The sequence below is a fragment of the Zingiber officinale genome, chromosome 6A, assembly GCF_018446385.1.
Source record: "Zingiber officinale cultivar Zhangliang chromosome 6A, Zo_v1.1, whole genome shotgun sequence".
NCBI classification, from domain to species: Eukaryota; Viridiplantae; Streptophyta; class Magnoliopsida; order Zingiberales; family Zingiberaceae; genus Zingiber; species Zingiber officinale.
The window spans coordinates 27,004,253-27,030,427 of record NC_055997.1 but is presented as its reverse complement, the minus strand read 5'-3'; the positions used below and the strand labels follow the sequence as shown (position 1 = coordinate 27,030,427).

General features: G+C 38.5%; 1 protein-coding gene across 1 annotated transcript; it reads left to right on the top strand.

The window, feature by feature from the left end:
• On the top strand, positions 1-1,977 carry LOC121994698. The gene is made up of 3 exons (XM_042548647.1): positions 1-347; positions 446-1,199; positions 1,261-1,977. The coding sequence occupies exons 1-3, from the start codon at positions 1-3 to the stop codon at positions 1,975-1,977; spliced, it is 1,818 nt and encodes a 605-aa protein (XP_042404581.1).
• Positions 1,978-26,175: the final 24,198 nt, after the last annotated feature.

Sequence of the window (26,175 nt, the reverse complement as noted above, 5' to 3'; positions counted from 1 at the left end):
ATGGAGGATTCTGGCAGAATCAACGTGACCATGACAATGGGAGAGTACGAACTCTTCAAAGAGGCCAAGAAGCGGGCAACCTTTGAAAAGAAACAAACTACTGCCTCCCGACCGGGAAAGCTACCTGAGGTTTCAAGGAACCGGCTCACGCCTCTGATAGAGGTTCCAAGAGAAAATAACCCATGGAATTTCCTCTTGCCTTTTATAGAGAGTCCGGCCAGGGTTATTACCAGTCGGATCCTGGTTGCTACAACTACAAGGAGCAACCGTAAGTTTCTGTGGCAGAAAGTTCTCTGCCCAAGGACTCGAAGACGGGAAAGACTATTGTCCTCGGAGAAGAACGTTGTGTAGAGCCGGAGGAGAAAAGGCCCTTCTCTTCCAAAATATTGGAGGAAAGGCTACCCAAAGGGTACTGACCCCCTGCTATCGGGGAGTTTATTGGCAGCAAAGATCCTGAATACCACCTCCGCAAGTTCAGGAACGCGGTTCTGCTACATCAGTATAGCGATGTCATTAAATGTCGGGTATTCTTGAATACCCTATCGGGCTCTGCCAAAAAATGGTTCGATAGACTGCCGCATGGGTCCATCACTTGCTTCTCCGATTTCAAGATAGCATTCCTACGCCACTTTGCCAGCAGCAGGAAGTATCAAAAGATGGACCACTACTTGTTTGTTCTCAAGCAAGGACCCTCTGAACCGTTGAGAAGCTACATCAAACGCTTCAATCAAGTGGCCCAGGATGCCCCCTCAGCCACATCAGAAATACTCATGAGTGCCTTCTCTCATGGGCTAACAGAGGGAGAGTTCTTTAGGGATCTCATCAGAAATCCCGTAAAGAATTTCGATGAGATGCTGGAGAAGGTGACCAGCTACATTAATGTGGAGGAAGCGCAAGCGGCGCGAAGGAAGACATACAAACCTCCTCCTGTAAACAAGATTGAGAGAAGAGTACCTCAACCGCCTGCTCAACCTCTCCCACGTGCTCGTGAAGCCAGACCTACCTTCCACCCAGGTCAGGATGTTCGGTCGGGCCTACGGGTAGCTACAGTTCATGCTCGCCGACCTGGACCTTGGGGACCGCGCTATTGCACATATCATCGGTCCCACATGCACGCCACCAGTGATTGTTACCAATTTGCCCGGGATTCTCATCGCTCCGCCGAGCTGAGCCTGCCACCCCCCGAGTTGGCCCCACAGGTTCAAAGAATGATGGAGGAGTGACGCGACGCGATGGGATAAGCCAACAGACCCCGAGCAGATCAGGGAGGACCTAGAATGTAACAACAAAGGCGTGCCGGGGAGCCAGGAGAAGCCCGAAAGGCGAAAATCGGGGCAACACCGCCATTCACGACATAGGCATAATCTCCGGAGGACCTACCGACGGAGTTCAGGCAGGGCACGCAAGTCTCATGAACGCCGTCTGGAGATCCATGCTGTTGGATGCAGCAGGGAGCAGGCCGCTGGTCCTGTCATCAGCTTTGGGCCACAGGACTTGGAAGGACTGGAGCTGCCTCATGATGACACCCTCATCATCAAAGTTGTCATTGCCAATAGCCGCGTGGCCAGAGTCTTTATTGACACTGGGAGCTCTGTCAATGTGTTGTTCAGGTTTGCTTTCGATGAAATGCAGATTGACGCCAGCGAGCTTCAGCCGGTGGCTACTTCCTTATATGGTTTTACCGATAACGAGGTAAAACCCATGGGGCAGATCAAGCTAGCCATATCTTTGGGGAGTGAACCCTTAGTAAGAACCAAGAGGAGAACCTTCATTGTGGTAGATTCTCCCTCCTCTTACAACGTCATCCTGGGCCGACCTACTTTGCACGAGTTCCGGGTTGCTGTTTCCACTTTCCATCAAAAAATTAAGTTCCCCATGGGAGAGTGGGTCAGGGAAGTTAGAGGGGAGCAGCAGGTTTCTAGGCGATGCTATATCGACATGGTCAAAGTGGAGGCTCGCAAGGCGCAGAGGACTTAGGACGGGGTCGTCCATGCCATTCAGGAGGAGCCTCTGCCTATAGTGGAGGAACTCATTGTTAGAATGTATACTAAAAGCCTAGCTTTTTGTATAAACATTTACTTAAATATTTAAGAATCACATTGGTCAATATCTACATTTATATGCTAAGTGTAGTTGTGCAATTAATTTATATTGTAGATAACATGGTGTGAGGTGTCACACACAGAAGATCATGTTATCAATTCCTTATAAATTATAAACAGTAGCTCATGACTGAGATGGAAAGGAACAAACCATTAGAATAGTCATAGTGTAATTAAGTAGTAGTTTATCTTGACTGATAAATTACACTAGTACACTATGAGTGTATTGAGCAGGACCATTTGAGGTAGTTCTTTTTATACTGACTAAATAAAAGAACAATATCGCTGTTATTATGGAAGTGTGTGCTTTTAATCATAATATAATAACAAGCACATATACTTAATATTTATTTCTTTGATTTATCAAAGGGTGTGATTTAGTTCGATAAATCAGTATGCCCGATAAGTTGGGAAATAATATTTCTTATAGTGTGTGTTGTTGATTATAGAAGGAAACTATGTCCTAGTAATCTAGGTTGATAATGTCCCCAAGAGGAGCTCATAAGGATTGTCATGTTAAACCCTGTAGGTGGACTTAGTCCGACATGACGATAAGGTTGAATGGTACTACTCTTGGACTAAGAAATTAATTAAAGTGAGTTGTCAATAACTCATTTAATTAGTAGACATTCGACATCTTATACACAGAGAGATTAACATACTCATAATAAGAAGGAGCCCAAAACGTAATTTGGGATTGGTGCAATAGTTCAATAATAATTCTTTAGTGGTATGAATTATTATTGATGAAATTAAGTTGGGTGTTCGGGGCGAACACGAAAAGCTTAATTTCATCGGGAGACCAAAACTAATTCCTCCTCTCGGTCCCTATCATAGCCTCTTATTTATAAAGTATTATACCCACCTATACCCACCTTTATACCCATCCTAATGGAGCCCACCAATCTAGCTTGGAACCCAAGCTAGGGGCCGGCCAAGACCAATAGAATGAGCCAAGTAGGTGGGCGGCCAATGCTTGGAGCCCAAGCATGGTGTGGCCGGCCCTAAGAAAATTAAAAGGATTTTTATTTTTAAAATTTTCTTATGTGAATTCCATGGTTTTAAAAGAAGAGTTTAAAATTTAAATCTTTTCTTTTATAACTTTCTACAAAAGATTAAGAAAAGATTTGATATCTTTCCTTATTTGTAGATTGAAAGGAAGATTTTAATTTTGATAAAACTTTTCTTTTTTGTAACCATGTTCATGATTTAAAAAGAGTGTTTAAAATTAAATATTTCCATTTATAAGTTTATACAAAAGATTAAGAAAAGATTTGATATCTTTCCTTATTTGTAAATTGTAAGGAGATTTTAATTTTAAAGATAACTTTCTTTTTTGGAAATCATCCACATGTTTTAATAGAAAAATTTTAATTTATATATTTCCTTTTATAACCAACCATGAAGGGATAAATTATTAGAGAAATTTTTATTTTAATATTTTTGGAAACAAATTAGGAAGTTTTAACTCTTGTTAAAACTTTCCTGGTTTGGGATTATGAGGTGGCCGACCATATTGTTTTAAGAAAAGGAAATTGGTTTTAATTAATTAAAATTTTCTTTTCATGGCAAAGAAAATAAGGAAGATTTTATTTTATTTTTCCTTATTTTCCAAGACCAAGGATTTTAAAAGAGGGGGTAGGGGCGGCTTCATGGCTAAGAACTCTATTCTATTTTTCCTCCCTCTCTTCCTTGGTGGTGTGGTCGGCCCTTCTAGTTCTCCCTTCTCCTTTTTTCTTTCTTCTCCTTGGCCGAAACTCTTCATCCTTTGGAGCTTAGAAGGTGGCCGGATATTGCTTGGAGAAGGAGAGAAAGGAGGCTTTGTTTCTTGCATCCCTTAGAGCTTGGTGGTGGTGGACGAACCTCTACATCCTTGGAGGAGCTTTAGTGGCTGAAACTTGGTGAGGAAGAAGAAAGACTTGGGTGGTTCTCATCTCGGTAGATCGTTACCCACACAACGTCCGAGATAAGAAGAGGAATACGGTAGAAGATCAAGAGGTCGTTGCATACAAAGAAAGGTATAACTAGTAATTATTTTCCTCGTCATACTAGTTTTTCTTTGTATGAATTCCAAACGCATATGATTCTAGATTTTCATATTAGATATTCAAAGTTGTGTTTCTTTTATTTTATTTTGATCTTGTGATTCGATTGTTTTTTTTTGTTAAACCTAATGTTATTTTAGGAAATTAAATATTAAATTTCGTTAAGAGGCTTTATCGAGGCAATGGTGGATGTTCCCATACCCAAGAAGGTCATGTGCCTCGCTATGTTTGACCTGGGAGTCGATTTCTGAAATTAATATTTAATAGAATTTATAACATAGGTGGATTTGGATCAATAGTGTTAAGTTCCGCTTGCGATCCAAGTTAAACCATTAAGAACAGATAAGTTAAATTTGGAATCAATAATGTTAAGTTCCGTTTGCGATTCCGAATTTAATTTCTAAAGAACACAATAGGTTGTTAGGAAAGGTTTGACACTTGTACAAAATTTGTGTATAGTGGAACTGGTACGATCTTCCTAGGATCAACCAACAATTGGTATCAGAGCTAGGGTTTACCTCTGTGTATTTGGTTTTCAGTTTAATTATGCACATGCCATACATAATTTAGGCAGGATAATAGTAGGATGTGTTAACTTTGTGGTTGCAGGCTCCAACTATTATGGCTTATAGATATTGTGTGTGATTGGACCCTTGGACATGTCAAGGGTATTTTATTGTGTGTGCATGATTCTAATATTAAATACAGTAGGAGCTGTATTTGCCCTAGGATTTTATATTTATGTTTGATCTAGACTTGATGTACATTCCCTTTTGGAATATAGGATCGATGCATGTAAAATTTTATTTTTTCTGTCGCGGATCATATCCTTGCAAGGCGTGGTGCTATTGAAGGACCAGAGGCACAACGGAAAAGGAAGCTCGATGGACCCAATGACTTGAACCCTAGGGATGGCAACACGCGAAGGACAGTGATGGAAAATGCCATAATAGTTGGAAAATTAATTTCCATATTTATTGCTTTTATTTACTGTGATGTGTGTGATGTGTGCTTGCTAGGTTAAAAAAATTCCTCACCTTAAATAACTAAGTGGGAGAGGGATTTTTAAATAAATTCCACGGTCTCCATTACTGGTTTGTAAGTGATGCAAACAAACTTACACGTTGGCTCTGAGTGCCTTCCTCCATATCGGATGAGTTTGTTTGTGGATCCCTAGATCAAACTTCCATTTTGGATGACTATAGGAAATTAATTAGAAGCGTGTGATCATCCCCATCGGAAGGGCACAATCTTATTTAATGGACTAAGTGTCAAGTTATGGTATACACTTAGACACATTTAATAGTATCCTCCCCATCGGAGTCACTGCTATTATTTGTGCGACAAAAGGAAAACCAACTATTAATTTGTCATAAAGATAAGTTGACAAGATAATAAAATTAATGGGTAAAACCCCTCTTACAAATGTTTGGATTTGTATACACCCACACTATCATGACATACAAATTAACGGTGTTTGAGGTAATTTTATTTGTCATAAAGATAGGTTGACAAGGTTATTAATGGGTAAAACCCTCCTCTTACAAATGTTTGATTTTGTATACGTCCACACTATCGTGGCATGCAAAATTCACGGTGTTTGAGGTGTTGGTGAATTTAAATGATATTATTTTGAGGAATCAATATTATTTTAAATTCAAAGTTTTTGACCAAATATTTGATCAAATAAAGACCAACTATTAATTTTATATGTCATAAAGTTAGGATGACAATAGGAATAAAATTAATGGATAAAATCTCCTCTTTGATTTAGTATATGTCAACACTATCGTGGCATACAAAATTCACGGAGATTTTAAGGTGTTGGTCTTGACCAAATATTTTTGTGATTCTTATGATTTCAAATGTTTGTCAATCCCCTAGTTGTTATACTATAGAATAGACTTAGTTGTCTCAATTATAATGATTGGAAATAAGACTTGGACATTAAGATAGGTTGCCCTCTCGGAACTAAGAACAATATAAGTGTATTTTATTTATAAGTTGTTGAAACATGTTTAGTGGTGTTATCTACCGGTACTTGGTATGTAGATACGAGGAACCACTAATCATGTCTGCAATTCATTACAGGGTTCCAAGAAACTCAACAACTATATGAAAGGGAAAACACTATCTACATGGACACTACTGCAAAAGTAGCAGCTGTTGTAGTGGGAGATGTTTATCCTCTGATAGAAATAAAATATGGATTTTGAGAAATTATCTTTATGTACCAAGTTTAGAAAGAATTTGATTTCGGTTTCTAAACTATCAAAGAACTTGATATTCTGTCTCTTTTGATAACAAAGTTGTTATCAAGAATAATAGGGAAGTTATCTGTTCTGGTATGTTGGTTGATAATTTATAATTCAATAACTCTCACGATGCAACAAACGGTAATTAATAACACATCTTCTAACTCTAATAAGAGAAAGCAACCTTCGAAAATGAACCAATCATATCTTTGGCATCTAAGGCTAGGTCATATTAACTTAAGTAGGATTCAAAGGATAATAGTCGATGAACTTTTGGGTTCATTGGTGGTGGAAAATTTTTCAACCTGCGAGTCTTACTTGGAAGGAAAAATGACCAAGATACCTTTTAAGTTTAAGGGGTATAGAGCCAAAGATGTGTTGGAATTGGTTCATTCTGATTTGTGTAAACCTATGACTATCCAAGCAAGAGGTGGTTCGAATATTTTGTCTCTTTTATAGACGACTATTCGAGATACAGGTATATTTACTTGATGCACTGCAAGTCTAAGTGTTTTGATAAGTTCAAAGAGTACAAGGCTGATGTGGAGAAACGTCAAAGTAAAAGTATCAAGACACTACGGTGAAATCGTAGTGGCGAGTACCTCTTAGGAGAGTTCAGGAGTCACTTATCAGAAGTCGGGATTCAATCCCCATTGACTGCACCTGATACACCCCAACAGAATGATGTAGTAGAACGAAGGAATATGACTCTTATGGAAATAGTTAGATCAATGATGAGTTATTCAGAATTACCAAATTTGTTTTGAGGATATAATCTGGAAACGGAAGTGAACATAGTACCTTCTAAAGTCATAACCCTCCACTCCCATAGAATTGTAGAATGAGCGTAAGCCTAGTCTAAAGTATATTCGGATTTGAGGTAGTCCAGCACATGTGCTGAAGGGAAACACTGATAAGTTGGACAGGAGTTCACTTGTTTGTGGGTTATCCTAGAGAAATGAAAGGAGGTTTATAGTCCTTAAAAAATCAGAAGGTCATTGTAAGCACCAATGCCCGATTTTTAGAAGAGGACTATGTAATGAACCACAAGCCCATAAGTAAATTTGTTCTTAAGGAAATAATAAAGGACATGTCTAATCTAGTACCAACTGTACAAGATATAATATCATAAGAAACTGCAACACGTATCATAAATGATACACAATTGCACAATGTGCCTCATCGTAGTGGGAGGATTGTTAAGTAACCTGAAAGATTCATGTTTTGGGAGAGTCTTTGGACTTGATCCCTGGTGAACATGAACCTGATCCCCGGACATATGATGAAGCACTCCAAGATAAAGATGTAACATCTTGGCAAAGAGCAATGAATACTAAATTAGAATATATGTATTCTAATAAAATCTGGGAGCTTGTAGAATCACCAAATGGTGTAAAAGCCATTTGGTCTACAATAGAAAAAAAAGGACAGGCGGGAAGGTGAAAACTTTCAAAGCAAGGCTTGTTGGAAAAGGGTATCGATTATGAGGAAATCTTCTCACCGGTAGCCATGGTTAAGTCTATCCGGATACTCTTATCTATTGTTGCTCATATGGATTATGAGATTTGGCAAGTGGATGTCAAGACAACTTTCCTTAATGGAAGTCTTGAAGAAAGTGTTGGTGCAGCGGAGGCCGGCAAGAGGGGGGTGAATTGCTGAAAACAAAAATTAAACTATACCCTCCTCGTACTTTCAACTCAATTAGTGCAATAGTGATAAATTAATAAAGCAATAAAAACTAAATAAAGAAATACAGAGAAGATCAGGATTTTAACCTGGTTACAACCAAGAAGGTTGTTAATCCAGGGCAGTAGAAAAAGCGCAGTAGAAAAATTCTCCTTCTCTGAAGGCGGAGAAGCCTTTTACACTTTGGAAGCTTAGAACTATTGCTAGGAAACACTACACAGTTGATTGCTTGAGTTGTTATTGAATTCCTAGCTCCAGGGGCCTTTATATAGGCCCTGGAAATCTTATCCTGAGAGTCCAAGGTGCCTCTAACAGGGTTCAAGGCGCCTCCAACTCGATCTGCGGATAAAACTTTATCCGCAGCGTAAACGGTCAAACTGGCCTGCTCAAGCCACCTTAAACAATCCATTCAAGGCGCCTTCAATGTGTTTAAGGTGCCTTCAATATGTTTAAGACGCCTTCAAGGTTCCTGCTACAGTAATTTCTGCTACAGTAACTTCCAGCCTCTTTTGACTCCTTTTCTTCTTCACTTTGTCTTCCGAAGCTCCGTTTGTTTGGGTGATTTCGGCCAACTGAAATAGGGCTCACCCGAACCCAATTTCTGGCCTTCTCCTCGAGCAGCCTTCCGTCCCGGCTTCACGTCCCTCGAACGTCACGCACGCTCTTCACGCCCACCGGAGTACTCTTCTACAGCTCTCTCGTCCTTCGGACGCACCGAGTCCGTCGGCTCCCTTCCCGTGTCGTCCTTCTCGCTAGCTGCGTCTTCCGCTTGACTTCCTGTGTTCCTAAGCTCCTGCACACTCAGACACAGGGATCAAATACAGCAAGACCTAACCAACTTGGTTGATCACATCAAAACTACCACGGGGTCCAACAATCTCCCCCTTTTTGATGTGCATCAACCTAAATTCAAGTTAGGGTTAAAAATAGACATAAACAGTAATTTTAAAGAAAAATTACTAAACTAACAAGTTAAGAATTATTTTTGCAATTAGTAAAATTGCAACACTTTTTATAAAAAATTTTTAAGTTTTCTCTAACTCCCCCTAAACTTGTACTTTTCTCTCCCCCTTTGTCACAGCAAAAAATGGGGTCTTAAAAATATTCAAGTAAGATTAGAGTTTTTGAAAATTTTCTAAGTTAAAAATGAATTTTTGAAAAAATTGCTAAGTTAAAATGAATTTTCCAAAAAATTTCTAAGTAAAAAAAATCATAAGTAAATGTTCAAATGTTCCCAAAAAAAATGTCTAAGTCAAGTGAATGAACTATTAGAATTTTCTAGAAGAAAATTTCTAATCCAAAAAAATTAAGTTAGAATTTTTTTTTAAAAAAAATTAAGTTAGAATTTTTTTTAAAAAAAAATTCTAAGGAATTTTTGTTTATTTTAACAAATATTTGATAAACTTTCAAAGCATTATTTAATTCTTGTTTAATGCTTTTTCAGAAAGTTAATTAAATATTTTCTTTCAATATTTTAGCTTCCAGGTTGTGGCGAGGCACTAGGCCTTCTTGGTTATTGGAGCAACAACCACTTCCTTAGACAAAGCTTCCATAAAGAATTTCAATGTTTAATTTTCTCACTGTAAGCTTTTAATTTTTTAAAAAATTAATTAAGCACAGATTTTGGAACCCAATAGAGGTTCCTTCCTACAGGATTATTCAAAAATCTAGGGGGTACATAGTTTCTTGGTATTTTTCTAAGTTGACCTTGATGCTTCCTTATATACCAATTTAATTTACCATAAATTCTTAATTTTGAATTTGGAAATTGATTTAAGCATGCATCAGATTTCAGTTTTTCAATTTCTAATTTCAAATTTTCATTTTCTGATTTTAGATGATCATACATTTCTAACGGGCATGCTCTTGCTAGGTTCAACTTTAGTTCAGCATTCTCTTTTTCTAATTGATCTAACTCTTTAGAAAGAGACTTGATAAATTTAAAAGATTGAGTTGGGGTTAGATTGCGTACCTTACTTACCTGGTCTGGTGACGCTCCCCCTTCACTGCTGCTTTCTTCTTCTGATGTTCCTCCCCCTTCATCAATGCTCATCTCGGAGCTTGAGTCTTCTTCCGGTTGATGGTTCGCCAATAGCGCTAACCCTGAGAATTCTTCGATGTCCGACTCAGAGGTTGACGAATTTGACCAAGTAGCCTTCAGATTCTTGTACTTGGAGGGTTCTGGTTTCTTGTATTTTGGCTTTTCCTTTTCTTTCTCCTTTCTCTTCAATTTTGGGCAGTCCTCCTTGATGTGCCCTTCTTTGTTGCAGTTGTAGCAACGAACCGTCATCTTGTTTCGATGATGCCTCTGCGATTTAAATTTATTAGAACTGAAAAACTTATTGAAGCGTCTTACCAGTAGTGCCACTTCGGATTCATCGACTGAGGCTTCGGAGTCAGAATTGTTCATCTTTGCCTTGAAGGCAATGTTCTGACTTGTCTTCTCTGCTCCGTTGGGTTCTGAAACTCGAGATTCGTGAAGTTTAAAAGTCGAAAATAATTGTTCTTGTTGGTGCGGGTAGCACTAATGGTCTAACCTAGGTTTTGATGAATGACAAATAGGTTAAGTTAGTTTTGTTATTGTCTGACACTTTGATCGAGTGTGCAAGGGAAGTCCAGACAGGTCGACGGGCTGACCGGATGTCTGGCACGAAGTCCAAGCGGGTCGACGGGCTGACTGGACGCTTGGCGAGAAGTCCAGCTAGGTCGACGGGCTGACTAGATAGCTGGCGAGAAGTCCAGACGGGTCGACGGGCTGACCGGACGTCTGGCAGGTAAGTGAGGTAAGTCACTGGAGGGGAGTGACTACGAGGACGCGTTCCCGGGAAGGGAACATTAGGCGTCGATCCGGCTTAGATCCATTTCGGATATCTAAGTCGAGATCGTGACTAGATTCCGGTCTCGGAAAGACGGAATCTAAGTCATATTTTTACTGTTAATTCTATTTCATAAATTGTGCTAACAATCTGTGTTGCAGAATACATATGTACCTCGGACTAACTCTGTTTTGCAGGAAAGGAAGTTTCTGGAAACAGGAGGTCCGGGCGCCCGGAAGGGATCCGGGCGCCCGGAGGTGAACTTTATCCAGGCCGAGTCGTCGCCACGTGGAGTTCGCTGATTAGACCTGCCACGTCTCACCAGGGCGCCCGGAAGGGATCCAGGCGCCCGGAGCAGCATATAAAAGAAGCCCCAGGGATGGAGCTTCTTCAACAATCAATCTGAGAACTCTTCTACTGCTGGTCCTGCTGCTCTACGTGCCTGCGACGCCAACAAAACTCCGACAAAGTGCTCCTTCGGTTTTTAGTTAATTTCTTTGTCGATATTACTTTGTTTCACTTGCATTTCCTGTATTCATTTTGTAATTATATTCGAATTGCTAGTGATTGCCCAACGAAAGTGGTCAAGGACCACGGGCCTTCGAGTAGGAGTCGTCACAGGCTCCGAACGAAGTAAAAACAACTGTGTTCATTTACTTTTCCGCTGCGTAGTTTTACTCGACTTTTCGAATCGATATTCACCCCCCCCCCTCTATCGAACGATCACGGTCCTACAAGTGGTATCAGAGCAGGTACCGCTCTGATTTGGTGCAACCACCAATCAGACTGGGGGTGAAATTTTTTTTCTTTTTTGTTTTCAGTTCGACGCTTAATTCTAAAACTGGTGTATCATTACTTTAATATTTTTTTTATTAATCTAAATTGGTGCAACACGAATCTAGATTTTTACTATTATTTTTTCTCTCTTCCCGCACTACTAATCCAAGACCAAGTCTTGGGATTGTTTGTTTCTTCTCTTTCGTCTGTGCACAGGACTAAAATGTCTTAGACAGAAGGATTCAGCACAGTACGACCTCCACTCTTCAACGGGGACGATTTTCCGTACTGGAAAAAGCGGATGGAGGTTTACCTCAAAACAGACTTCGACCAGTGGATGAGCATTACGAGACCCTACAAAATTCCAGTGGACAACTCCGGGAATCTACTGGATCCTGAAGACTGGACAGCAGACTTGAAGAAAAAGGCATCAACAGAAAATAAAGCGATCAACACTCTACAGTGCGGATTGACAAGAGAAGAACTGAACAGAGTCGGTCCACACAAAAACGCTAAAGAGCTATGGGACAAATTGATCGAACTGCACGAGGGAACGAGCGACGCCAAGGTAACAAAACGAGACCTGCTTTTAAATAAAATTTTTAATATAAAAATGCAGGAAGGTGAAACGGCGAATCAGCTCCACGCAAGAATCAAGGACATCCTTAACGGGCTTCATGCGATAGGCCACCAGATGGAAAATAGAGACTTAATAAGGTACGCATTAAATGCTTTTCCACGTAATAGTTTGTGGGCATCAATTGTAGATGCCTACAAAATTTCTAAAAATCTTTCTAAATTAAAATTAGATGAGCTTTTCTGTGAATTACAATTACATGAACAAACTAATGCTGGAGCCGAAAAAGGTATAGCTTTATTTGCAGGTTCCTCCAAAGAAAAGAAGAGCAAGCCTGAGTATGAAGAAGATCCCGACCAAGACTCCGAAGATGAAGAACACCTGGTGAACCTGGTAAGAAAAATGTTCACCAGGAGAAAAAGGAGCTTCAGCACAAAGGACCTTCAGAAGATCAGTTCTTCCTCAGATCAAAAGAACGTGACTTGCTTCGGCTGCAACAAAAAGGGACATTACAAGAACGAATGCCTAAAACTGAAGTTCGATAAACTGAAGCCAACCAAAAAGAAGACCCTCAAAGCAACATGGGACGACTCCTCGGACGAATCAGAGGAAGAAGAGCAGAAACATCAGAGCCACCTCGCACTGATGGCCCGCGAAGCTGAAAACAGAAGAGAGTCGGAAGATGAAGACGGGTCTGAACCCGAAACAAGCCACGAGTCCGTACTCGTTTCCGAAGGCCCGAATGAGGTATACTTTAATTTAAACAAAAATTTTTTTAGAATTATTTCCTGTTTAAATAGTAAATTAATTAAAATAGAGAATGAAAACAAATCACTTCTTGAGGAAAATCAAGACCTCAAGGAACAAATAAACAATTCGAATCCAACTCAAGATCTAACACTTGAGGAGGAGAATTTATCATTAAAAAAATGAAATAAACAATTTAAAGGAGATGTTAGAAAAATTCACAACAAGATCAAAAAATATAGACTTAATCCTAAATAATCAAAAAGCATGCTATAATAAAACCGGACTAGGATATAAGTCGAATTCAAATAAAACCTTCAAATCATTAATAACCCAATACAAATCAACCAATTTAGCTTGGGTTCCGAAAGCGTGCTTAACCACGCAAATAGGACTAAATCAATATTATATACCTAAAGAAAAAATACATTATATAAAATCGAATAAACCAAACCAAAATCCAAAATACAAACCTAAATCAAATTCAAAATTTAAACACCTTAAAAATCAACAAAATTATCACCAAGTTAACCATAACTATAAAAAGAATCGACACAAACCTAAAACCAAAATTTAAATTAATGGCCAATAATTCTGGGGAGGCTAGCTGGCACCTCCAAAACTAACTTACCCGATAGGGTAACCCAAAACAAACTAACCCGGCAGGGTAATTAGGATTAGAAACCAAGTTTAACTTGAATCAATGATACTGGTGAAATTTTTGGATGATAGTACGTTAGGAAAACTTGGGCATCGCATGTCTAGAAAGATATGGTTTCGATCTGGTGCATTTGGCCAAATGGAACTGACCGAAGCTACCCTTAAATGGATCCTAATCAGTTAGACCAAGGTTTAGTACTAAGCTCCGTGGATAGGACTATTCGGAAAACCTCGAAAGGTTGGCTACTTCTAATGACGTCCATGTGACTCACCAAGCTTAGAAGTTTATACGAAGAATGCCTGTTTGTAGAGACCAAAACTAAACCTGAATCTAACACAAGTTAAACCAAAACTCCATAATTAAATAATCAAATTTCATCTCGCAAAATCACAGGATTCCCTGATTGATAATATAGATCGGGTGAGATGAATAAGGCTTAAATTTTAAATTTTAAACTTAAAATTAATTTCAAAACTTTAAACTTAAAAATTAATTTCAAAATTTTATTTTTTTTCTTAAAAATTATTTTCAAAATTTTAATTTTAAACTTAATCTCAATTTTAAACTTAAAAATTAATGTCAAAACTCCAATTTTAAACTTAAAATTTTGTCTGGTCATAAATAAAAAGACTAACGTTAAATCCTACTTACTGTAGGAAACCAAGTGGATTTTGGACAGTGGTTGCTCCAAACATATGACTGGAGATCACACCAAGTTCACTCAACTCACTTACAAAAGCTTAGGAACAGTTGCCTTTGGAAACAACGGCAAACTCAAGGTAATTGGTATAGGTAATATTGAATTAAAAATAGACTTTATAATTACAAATGTTTTACTTGTTGAAAATTTTAAATACAACCTTCTGAGTATATGTCAATTATGTGATACTAGGCATAAGGTCAATTATGTGATCCACAGAGTGTTTAATCAAACATCTAGATACTCCTACCATAAGCCTAAAAGGTTTTAGAAAAGACAACATCTATGCCATCAAATTAACCACTTCTTCCATCAAGTGTTACTTAACACAAAAAGAAGAAACATGGTTATGGCATAAAAGAATGTCTCACACCAACTTTGGATATATAAGTAAACTAAATGGACTTGTGAGAGGCTTACCAAAATTACCTAACTTAGATTCAACCATATGTAATGCTTGTCAACAAGGTAAACAAACTAAATCCACTCACAAACAAACAAATCAACCACAAACTAACTCAATATCAGAACTTCTACATTTAGACCTGTTTGACTCCCATGGAGTCAAATCTATAAATGGAAACTTATATTGTTTAGTAATTATAGATGATTATTCTAGGTTTACTTGGGTAAAATTCTTAAAACATAAAGATGAAACTTTTGAAATTCTTATAAATTTCTGCAAACAAATTGAAAACGAAAAAGATATTAAAATTAAAAGAATCAAGAGTGACAACGGGGGAGAATTTAAAAATCACAACTTTAACAGTTTTTGTCTTGAAAATGGTTACCATCATGAATTTTCATGCCCTAAAACCCCCCAACAGAATGGGATTGTAGAAAGGAAAAATAGAACCTTACTTGAAGCCTCTAGAACAATGTTAAATGAGTATAACCTACCTAAATATTTTTGGGCAGAAGCTGTTAGTACAGCCTGCTATGTACAGAACAGAACTACAATAAATAAAACCCATAACAAAACCTTCTTCGAAATATTTTATAATAAACAACCCAATATAAAATATTTTAAAGTGTTTGGGTGCCCAGTTTTCATCTTAAATACAAGAGAACACTTAGGAAAATTTTCCTCTAAAATTGAAAATGGAATTTTTGTAGGATATTCCCTAAATAGTAGAGGCTATAGAATTTACAATAAGGTTACCTTAAAAATTGAAGAAACTACTAATGTAAAATTTGAAGAAACAAAACAAAACTTAGAACTTACACAACCACCTGAATTTGTTCCAGAAACCAACCAAACTCTAAGTCATGAAGAAGAGGAACAACATCAAGAAAATGAACCCCCTAGAACTATAAGAGTGAATCCCAACCATCCAACTGATCAAATAATTGGTGACCCAGACCTAAGAGTTCAAACCAGATCATCTTTTAGAAACTTGAGTCAAATCTCCTTAATTTCAAAAATAGAACCCAAAACAGTGGATGAATCCCTACTAGACCCAGACTGGATTATAGCTATGCAAGAAGAACTAGCCCAATTTGAGCGTAATGAAGTTTGGGACCTAGTACCACCACCTAAGAATAAGAAAATAATAGAACAAAATGCGTATTCAGAAACAAATTAAGTGAAACTGGGGAAATTACTAGAAACAAGGCTAGGCTAGTTGCCAAAGGGTTTAGTCAGGTTGAAGGGCTTGACTATGATGAGACATATGCCCCAGTAGCCAGATTAGAATCCATTAGAATGTTACTAAGTTATGCAGCCCATAAGGGATTCAAACTATACCAAATGGATGTTAAGTCTGTCTTTCTTAATGGACTAATTAAAGAAGAAGTTTATGTAGGTCAACCTCCTGGGTTTGAAAGTCTAGAACACCCTAATTATGTATTTAAGTTAAAGAAAGGATTATATGAACTTAAACAAGCACCCAGGGCATGGTATGAAAGGCTAACATCTTACTTAACATCTAAAGGATTCAACCAAGGTCAAATTGACCCAACCTTGTTTGTTAAATCATTAAATACAGACATATTTATTACACAAATATATGTAGATGATATAATATTTGGTTCAACAAATTCAGACTTTTTAGAGGAATTTATTAATCTAATGGAAAAAAAATTTGAAATGAGCCTAGTAGGAAAATTAACTTATTTCTTAGGATTACAAATCAAACAAACAAATGAAGGAAACTATATTTATCAATACAAATACACTAAAGAATTACTTAAAAAATTCGGGATGGAAAATACAAAAGAAATAAAAACACCTATGGCAGTAAACACAATCTTAGATAATGACCCAAATGGAAAATCAGTTGACTTAAAATATTATAGGAGTGCAATAGGTAGCCTACTGTACTTAACTGCAAGCCGACCTGATATTTTATTTGCAGTTAGTATGTGTGTTAGATACCAAACTTGTGCTAAGGAATCCCATTTGACACAAGTTAAAAGAATTTTTAGATATCTTAAAGGAACAACAAATGTAGGAATTTGGTATCCTAGGACCAATAATTTTGAACTAATAGGGTATTCTGACTCAGATTATGCTGGATGTAAATTAGACCGCAAAAGCACAAGTGGTGGATGCCAATTATTAGGTTCATCACTTGTTAGCTGGTTTAGTAGAAAGCAACATTGTGTTGCTCTATCTACAACTGAGTCAGAATACATAGCTATAGGTGAATGTGTTGCACAATTATTATGGATGATGCATACTCTAAAAGATTTCAACTTAAACATCACAAATGTAAAAGTATTAATTGACAATATAAGTTCAATTAACTTAACCAAGAACCCTGTGCATCATTCAAGAACCAAACATATTGAAATTAGGCACCACTTTATTAGGGATCATGTTACTAAAGGTGATATTGAACTCAAATACATTGAGTCCAAATCAAATTTAGCTGACATTTTCACAAAACCACTCCCTGAAAGTGAGTTTAGCAACTTACGTCGAAAATTAGGGATGTGCTCAATAGACTAGGATTTTTGAAAAATTGTTTTCAAAATAAATGTTTTCAAATTATAAGTTAAACTTGTTTGTTTTCAAAACTTTCCTATTTTTAGTTTTTCAAAAACAGTTTTGGCCTTAGACTAGTTTTGAATCCTTAGAAAGCATGTACCCATAGGACTAGTTTTTGAGCATCTCACCAACACCTTAGGTTTACCTTGCTTGTGTTTGACAAACATAGAAAGGGGTGAGATGCATAGGCCAACTGTCTGGACTTAAGATGCTTATTTCAGTGCATCAGCATAAGTCTGGATGTTAAATACAAATCAGACAGTAATCATATTAAGATCATCAGTCAAGTCAAACACTGACTGTTTATAATCACCTTAATCTGACTAACCAAGTGAAAGCTACTATCTTCTGATAGTTAGTTAGTACCTAATTGGTTAGACAGCTGTTTAAATTTAAGTATCAAGTTCAGGGGGAGAAATTAATTAAAATTCTGTGTGTTTGAAAAATGCTTTTTAAAACTAACTTATGTCTGAACATTAGTTTACAAAAAGTTTAATTTAACTTGGAAGTTTAATCCCTCCTAATTTTTAAACCTGATTACAAATTTAAACTTATTCAGCTTTGTAACATATGCTTGAAAATTAAATTTTCCAAATTTTGCTCTTATCAAATTTATTTTGGCAAATTTAATCTTACTTGTTTAATTTTTGCTTTGTTTTGAAAAATTGAAGTTGAAATTTTTTTTTCAAAATTTATACGTTAAATTGAAGTTGAAAAAATTGAACTTGATTAACCTAAAATTTATACTTTTCAAAATTCAACTTGTCTCCCCCAAGTCAACTTGATTTTTTTACTTGGATTTAAAAATTGTACTTTTATCTTTGAATTTTGAACCAAACTCAAATATTTTTTCAATATTAGCTGTGCTTATTTTTTTTTACAGTAACTCTACACTATGATTGCTTATCCTTGTTTTTTGATGAATGCCAAAGGGGGAGAGTTAGGTGGTTAAGTTAGATAAACCAAAATTGAAAACACTAAAACTAACTTTAAAACCGATGTACCTTATGTACCTATTTTTTTACGTTCTTTCACTAACTTAACCAGGTTGTCATTCCATCAAAAAGGGGGAGATTGTTGGTACGGGTAGCACTAACGGTCTAACCTAGGTTTTGATGAATGACAAATAGGTTAAGTTAGTTTTGTTGTTGTCTGACACCTTGATCGAGTGTGCAGGGGAAGTCCAGATAGGTCGACGGGCTGACCGGATGTCTGGCATGAAGTCCAAGCGGGTCGACGGGCTAACCGGACGCTTGGCGAGAAGTCCAGCTAGGTCGACGGGCTGACTAGATAGCTGGCGAGAAGTCCAGACGGGTCGACGGGCTGACCGGACGTCTGGCAGGTAAGTGAGGTAAGTCACTGGAGGGGAGTGACTGCGAGGACGCATTCCTGGGAAGGGAACATTAGGCGTCGATCCGGCTTAGATCCATTTCGGATATCTAAGTCGAGATCGTGACTAAATTCCGGTCTCGGAAAGACGGAATCTAAGTCATATTTTTACTGTTAATTCTATTTCATAAATTGTGCTAACAATCTGTGTTGCAGAATACATATGTACCTCGGACTAACTCTGTTTTGCAGGAAAGGATGTTTCTGGAAACAGGAGGTCTGGGCACCCGGAAGGGATCCGGGCGCCCGGAGGTCCAGGCGCCCAGAAGGGATCCTGGCACCCGGAGGTGAACTTTATCCAGGCCGAGTCGTCGCCACGTGGAGTTCGCTGATTAGACCTGTCACGTCTCACCAGGGCGCCCGGAAGGGATCCAGGCGCCCGGAGCAGCATATAAAAGAAGCCCCAGGGATGGAGCTTCTTCAACAATCAATCTGAGAACTCTTCTACTGCTGGTCCTGCTGCTCTACGTGCCTGTGACGCCAACAAAACTCCGACAAAGTGCTCCTTCGGTTTTTAGTTAATTTCTTTGTCGATATTACTTTGTTTCACTTGCATTTCCTGTATTCATTTTGTAATTATATTCGAATTGCTAGTGATTGCCCAACGAAAGTGGTCAAGGACCACGGGCCTTCGAGTAGGGGTCGTCACAGGCTCCGAACGAAGTAAAAACAACTGTGTTCATTTACTTTTTCGCTGCGTAGTTTTACTCGACTTTTCGAATCGATATTCACCCCCCCTATATCGAGCGATCACGGTCCTACAGTTCTAACATACTTACCTCGAGGTCCTTAGAGATGTAGTATGCATCTACTAAGGAGGCCCACTCTGGAGTTCTCGGGAAGGCATTGAGCGCGTGTCGGATAGAATCCCGGTTGGTTACCTCTTCTCCAAGGTTCGTTAGTTGCGTTATCAGCTCCTTGATTCTCGCTTGGAGTTGCGCTACCTTCTCGCCTTGGTTCATCCGGAGGTTCGTTAACTGGTTCCGGAGGATGTCGCGCTTCGCTAGTTTCGCTTCGGAAGTACCTTCGTGAAGCTCCAGGAATTTCTCCCAGAGATCTTTCGCTGAGTCGTAGCTTCCGATCCGATTTACCTCCTGCGGCGGCAACACACTGAGCAGATGGAACTCTGCCTTTCCGTTGGCGACGAAATCGGCTTTCTCCTTCTTGCTCCATGTGTTTTCTTCTTTGTCTTTCGGCGCTACAAAACCATATTTCATTGTAATAAGAATATCAAAATCGGTTTTAAAAAATACCTCCATTTTGCGCTTCCAGGTAGCGAAGTCTCCGTCGAACTTCGGGGGATGGATGTTCGCTCCGGCCATCGTCTTGATCGTAGTGCTTCAGTTGGCGGATAGTCCTTCTGAGGCGATCAGGCTCTGATACCACTTGTTGATGCAGCGGAGGCCGGCAAGAGGGGGGTGAATTGCTGAAAACAAAAATTAAACTATACCCTCCTCGTACTTTCAACTCAATTAGTGCAATAGTGATAAATTAATAAAGCAATAAAAACTAAATAAAGAAATACAGAGAAGATCAGGATTTTAACCTGATTACAACCAAGAAGGTTGTTAATCCAGGGCAGTAGAAAAAGCGCAATAGAAAATTTCTCCTTCTCTGAAGGCGGAGAAGCCTTTTACACTTTGGAAGTTCAGAACTATTGCTAAGAAACACTACACAGTTGATTGCTTGAGTTGTTATTGAATTCCTAGCTCCAGGGGCCTTTATATAGGCCCTGGAAATCTTATCCCGAGAGTCTAAGGTGCCTCCAACAGGGTTCAAGGCCCCTCCAACTCGATCTGCAAATAAAACTTTATCCGCAGCGCAAACGGTCAAACTGGCCTGCTCAAGGCGCCTTAAACAATCCATTCAAGGCGCCTTCAATGTGTTTAAGGCGCCTTCAAGGTTCCTGCTACAGTAATTTCTGCTACAGTAACTTCCAGCCTCTTTTGACTCCTTTTCTTCTTCACTTTGTCTTCCGAAGCTCCGTTTGTTTGGGTGATTTCAGCCAACCGAAATAGGACTCACCCAAACCCAATTTCCGGCCTTCTCCTCGAGCAGCCTTCCGTCCCGGCTTCACGTCCCTCAAACGCGCGCACGCTCTTCACGCTCACCGGAGTACTCTTCCGCAGCTCTCTCGTCCTTCGGACGCACCGAGCCCGTCAGCTCCCTTCCCGTGCCGTCCTTCTCGCTAGCTGCGTCTTCCGCTTGACTTCCTGTGTTCCTAAGCTCCTGCACACTCAGACATAGGGATCAAATACAGCAGGACCTAACCAACTTGGTTGATCACATCAAAACTACCACGGGGTCCAACAGAAAGCGTCCATAAAAAGCAACTAGAAGGGTTCATTGCAAAGGGCAAAGAGCATCAAGTATGTAAGCTCAATCAGTCTATTTATGGATTGAAGCAAAGCTTCAAGGTCTTGGAACATCCGGTTTAATGAAGTAATCCAGACCTATGGATTTATTCAGTGTCCGGATAAGTCTTGCGTATACAAGGTGTGATGGAAACGTGGTGGTATTTCTTGTACTATACGTAGATAATATTTTTGGTAGTTAGAAACAATATCAAAGTGTTGTCATAAGTAAGGGTATGATTGTCCAAGAAATTTGATATAAAAGACTTGGGAGAATGCACACATATTCTCAGGATCAAAGGGATCATCAGAAAAGAATGTTGTGCTTATCTCGAGCTTCATTCTATCCTAGCTCGTTTTAGCATGCAAGACTCCATGAAAGTTTTTTCTACCTTTTGGGCATGGAGAATCTTTATCTAAAGAGATGTCTCTGAAGACATCAAAATAGATAGAGGAAATGAAGGAAACTCCTTATGCTTTGGCTATCGGAAGCCTAGCTAATGTATGTAATGCTGTGTACGAGATTGAATATCTGTTTTGCCCAGGGCATAGTTAGCAGATATCAAAGTAACCCAGGACCGGGATACTAGACTGTCGTAAAGCATATATTAAAGTACCTTAGAGGGACTAGATATTATATGCTAGTTTACAAGGTAGATAATTTGATCCCTATGGGTTACACGGATTTTGACTTTCAATCAAATAGGGACAATAGTAAGTCAACCTCGGGGTTTTGTGTTTACTTTAGGAGGTAAAGCCATAACTATGGAGGAGTGTTAAGCATAGATGTTTTTCCGACACCACCATAGAAGTTGAGTATGAGGCAACCATAGAAGCTGAATGGCTCAGAAATTTCATGATGGACTTAGATATGATTTCTGAATTGTCCAAAAATTATTACAATTTATTGTAATAATAGTGGTGCAGTAGCAAACTTGAAGAAATCATAAGTCCATAAGGCAAGTAAATACAATAGAGCGCAAGTACCACCCAATACGAGACATCGTATAACGAGGAGAAGTTGTTGCCACCTAGATTGCATCAGATGATAACCTGAGAGATCCTTTCACTAAGGCCCTTAAGGCAAGAGCTTTTGAAGGGCATGTTAAAGGGTTGGGAATCAGATGTATGACAGGGTATATGGCAGCATAGTTTTAAGTATAAGTGGGAGATTGTTAGAATGTATACTAAAAGACTAGCTTTTTGTATAAATATTTACTTAAACATTTAAGAATCACTTTAGTCAATATCTACATTTATATGCTAAGTGTAGTTGTTCAATTAATTTATATTGTAGATAGCATGGTGTGTGGTGTCACACACAAAAGATCTTGTTACCAATTCCTTATAAATTATAAACAGTAGCTCACGACTGAGATGGAAAGGAACAAACCATTAGAATAGTCATAGTGTAATTAAGTATTAGTTTATCTTGACTAATAAATTACACTAGTACACTATGAGTGTATTGAGCAGGACCATTTGAGGTAGTTCTTTTTATACTGACTAAATAAAAGAACAATATCTCTGTTATTATAGAAGTGTGTGCTCTTAATCCTAATATAATAACAAGCACATATACTTAATATTTATTTCTTTGATTTATCAAAGAGTGTGATTTAGTTCGATAAATCAATATGCCCGATAAGATGGAAAATGATATTTCTTATAGTGTGTGTTGTTGATTATAGAAGGAAACTGTGCCCTAGTAATCTAGGTTGATAATATCCCCAAGAAGAGCTCATAAGGATTGTCATGTTAAACCCTGCAGGTGGACTTAGTCCGACATGACGATAAGGTTGAGTGGTACTACTCTTAGACTAAGAAATTAATTAAAGTGAGTTGTCAGTAACTCATTTAATTAGTGGACATTCGACATCTTAAACAAAGGGAGATTAACATACTTATAATAAGAAGGAGCCCAAAACGTAATTTGGGATTGGTGTGGTAGTTCAATAATAATTCTTTAGTTGTATGAATTATTATTGATGAAATTAAGTTGGGTGTTCGGGACGAACACGAGAAGCTTAATTTCATCGGGAGACCAAAACCAATTCCTCCTCTCGGTCCCTATCATAGCCTCTTATTTATAAAGTATTATACCCACCTATACCCACCTTTATACCCATCCTAATGGGGCCAACCAAGCTAGCTTGGAACCCAAGCTAGGGGCCGGCCAAGACCAATAGTATGAGCCAAGTAGGTGGCCGGCCAATGCTTAGAGCCCAAGTATGGTGTGGTCGGCCCTAAGAAAATTAAAAGGATTTTTATTTTTAAATTTTTCTTATGTGGATTCCATGGTTTTAAAAGAAGAGTTTAAAATTTAAATCTTTCCTTTTATAGCTTTCTATAAAAGATTAAGAAAAGACTTGATATCTTTCCTTCTTTGTAGATTGAAAGGAAGATTTTAATTTTGATAAAACTTTTCTTTTTTGTAACCATGTCCATGATTTAAAAAGAGAGTTTAAAATTAAATATTTCCTTTTATAAGTTTCTACAAAAGATTAAGAAAAGATTTGATATCTTTCCTTATTTGTAGATTGTAAGGAGATTTTAATTTTAAAAATAACTTTCCTTTTTGAAAATCATCCACATGTTTTAATAGAGAAATTTTAATTTATATATTTCCTTTTATAACCATCCATGAAGGGATAAATTATTAGAGAAATTTTTATTTTAAAATTTTTGGAAATAAATTAGGAAGTTTTAATTCTTGTAAAAACTTTCCTTGTTTGGGATTATGAGGTGGTCGACCATATTGTTTTAAGAAAAGAAAATTGGTTTTAATTAATTAAAAAAAATTTTTCATGGCAAAGAAAATAAGGAAGATTTTATTTAATTTTTCCTTATTTGCCAAGACTAAGGATTATAAAAGAGGGGGTAGGGGTGGCTTCATGGCTAAGAACTCTATTCTATTTTTCCTCCCTCTCTTCCTTGGTGGTGTGGCCGACCCTTCTAGTTCTCCTTTCTCCTTTTTTTCTTTCTTCTCCTTAGCTGAAACTCTTCATCCTTTGGAGCTTGGAAGGTGGCCGGATATTGCTTGGAGAAGAAGGAGAGAAAGGAGGCTTTGTTTCTTGCATCCCTTGGAGCTTGGTGGTGGTGGCCGAACCTCTACATCCTTGGAGGAGCTTTGGTGGCCGAAACTTGGTGAGGAAGAAGAAAGGCTTGGGTGGTTCTCATCTCGGTAGATCGTTGCCCACACAATGTCCGAGATAAAAAGAGGAATACGGTAGAAGATCAAGAGGTCGTTGCATACAAGGAAAGGTATAACTAGTAATTATTTTCCGCATCATACTAGTTTTTCTTTGTATGAATTCCAAACACAAGAGGCATATGATTCTAGATTTTCGGATTAGATATTCGAAGTTGTGTTTCTTTTATTTTATTTTTATCTTGTGATTCGATTGTTCTTTTTTGTTAAACCTAATGTTATTTTAGGAAATTAAATATTGAATTTCTTTAAGAGGCTTTGTCAAGGCAGTGGTAGATGTTCCCCTACCCAAGAAGGTCATGTGCCTCGCCATGTTTGACCTAGGAGCCAATTTCCAAAAGTAATATTTTATAAAATTTATAACATAGGTGGCTTTGGATCAATAGTGTTAAGTTCCGGTTGCGATCTAAGTCTAAACCATTAAGAGCAGATAAGTTAAATTTGGAATCAATAATGTTAAGTTCTGTTTACGATTTCGAATTTAATTTCTAAAGAACACAATAGGTTGTTAGGAAAGGTTCGACACTTGTACAAAATTTTTGTATAGTGGAACCGGTACGATCTTCCTAGGACCAACCAACACCCATTCCCTGTGAAGAGGTCCAATTATATCCTGAACGCCTGGAGACTCTCACTCGTATAGCCGGGGATCTACCTCCTAAGCTCAAAGAAGAGTTGATCCAATGTTTGATCCGCAATTGGGATGTCTTCGCCTGGTCTACCGGGGAATTACCAAGGGTCAAACCTAAAGTGGCGGAGCACAAGCTACATCTCTTGCCTGACGCTCGGCCGGTCATGCAGAAGAAGAGGAACTTCTCGGCCGATCACAATAAAATCATTCGAGCTAAAGTGGACCAGCTCAGGAAAGCAGGTCACGTTAGGGAAGTACAATTCCCATCCTGGCTCTCTAACGTGGTCTTGGTGGCAAAACTCAATAATAAGTGGAGGGTCTGCATAGACTTCCAGGATCTCAATCGGGCCAACCCTATAGATTGTTATCCTTTGCCCAGAATTAATCAACTAGTAGACTCAACTGCCGGCTGTGAAAGAATTTGCATGCTGGATGCTTATTAGGGATACCATCAAATCCCCCTGCCCGTGGAGGATCAAGAGAAGGTTAGTTTTATCACGGCAGATGGTACTTTCTGCTACACTATCATGCCTTTTGGGCTCAGGAACGCCGGAGCTACTTACCAAAGGATGATGGACAAAATCTTCCGGGAGCAAGCCGGGCACAATGTCGAAGTCTATGTGGACGACATACTCATCAAATCCCCCTTAGCCGCAAATCTGATAGCTGATGTGGAGGAGACCTACGACACCCTCTGACAATATGGGCTAAAATTAAATCCCCTGAAATATTTGTTTTGAGCCAAAGGTGGGAAGTTCTTGGGATACTTGGTGACTGAACGGGGAATCAAAGCTAATCCTGAGAAGGTCCAAGTACTCCGAGACATGAAGGCTCCCTAGAACTTGAAGGAGGATCAAAAGTTGATAGGCAGGATAACAACCCTGTCTCGATTTATATCCAGATCAGCAGACAGAGCAGCACCCTTCTTCAAAATGCTCAGAAAAGCCTCAAAATTCCAGTGGGACGAGGAATGCACGCGGGCTTTTGAGGAGTTAAAGAAGTATTTGAAGGCTTTGCCTTCTTTATTCAATCCTATTACAGGAGAGCCGCTCTGGGTCTATCTGTCAGCCACCCCTGAGGCCATGGGGGCGGTGTTAGTGAAAGAACAGGACAATGTACAACGGCCGGTGTACTTTTTTAGTCATCTATTGAAGGGGGCTGAGTCTAGATACACAACCCTAGAAAAGTTAGTCTATGGATTGGTGCTCATGGCTAGGCGTTTAAGGTCCTAT

Bases quoted from the DNA above. Each gene is read 5' to 3' on its own strand.
- LOC121994698 (XM_042548647.1), top strand. From the start codon at position 1: ATGGAGGATTCTGGCAGAATCAACGTGACCATGACAATGGGAGAGTAC. The intron at 348-445 runs GTAGAGCCGGAG...GTTTATTGGCAG, and splicing joins TCCTCGGAGAAGAACGTTGT to CAAAGATCCTGAATACCACC. The intron at 1,200-1,260 runs GTTCAAAGAATG...GACCCCGAGCAG, and splicing joins CCCCCGAGTTGGCCCCACAG to ATCAGGGAGGACCTAGAATG.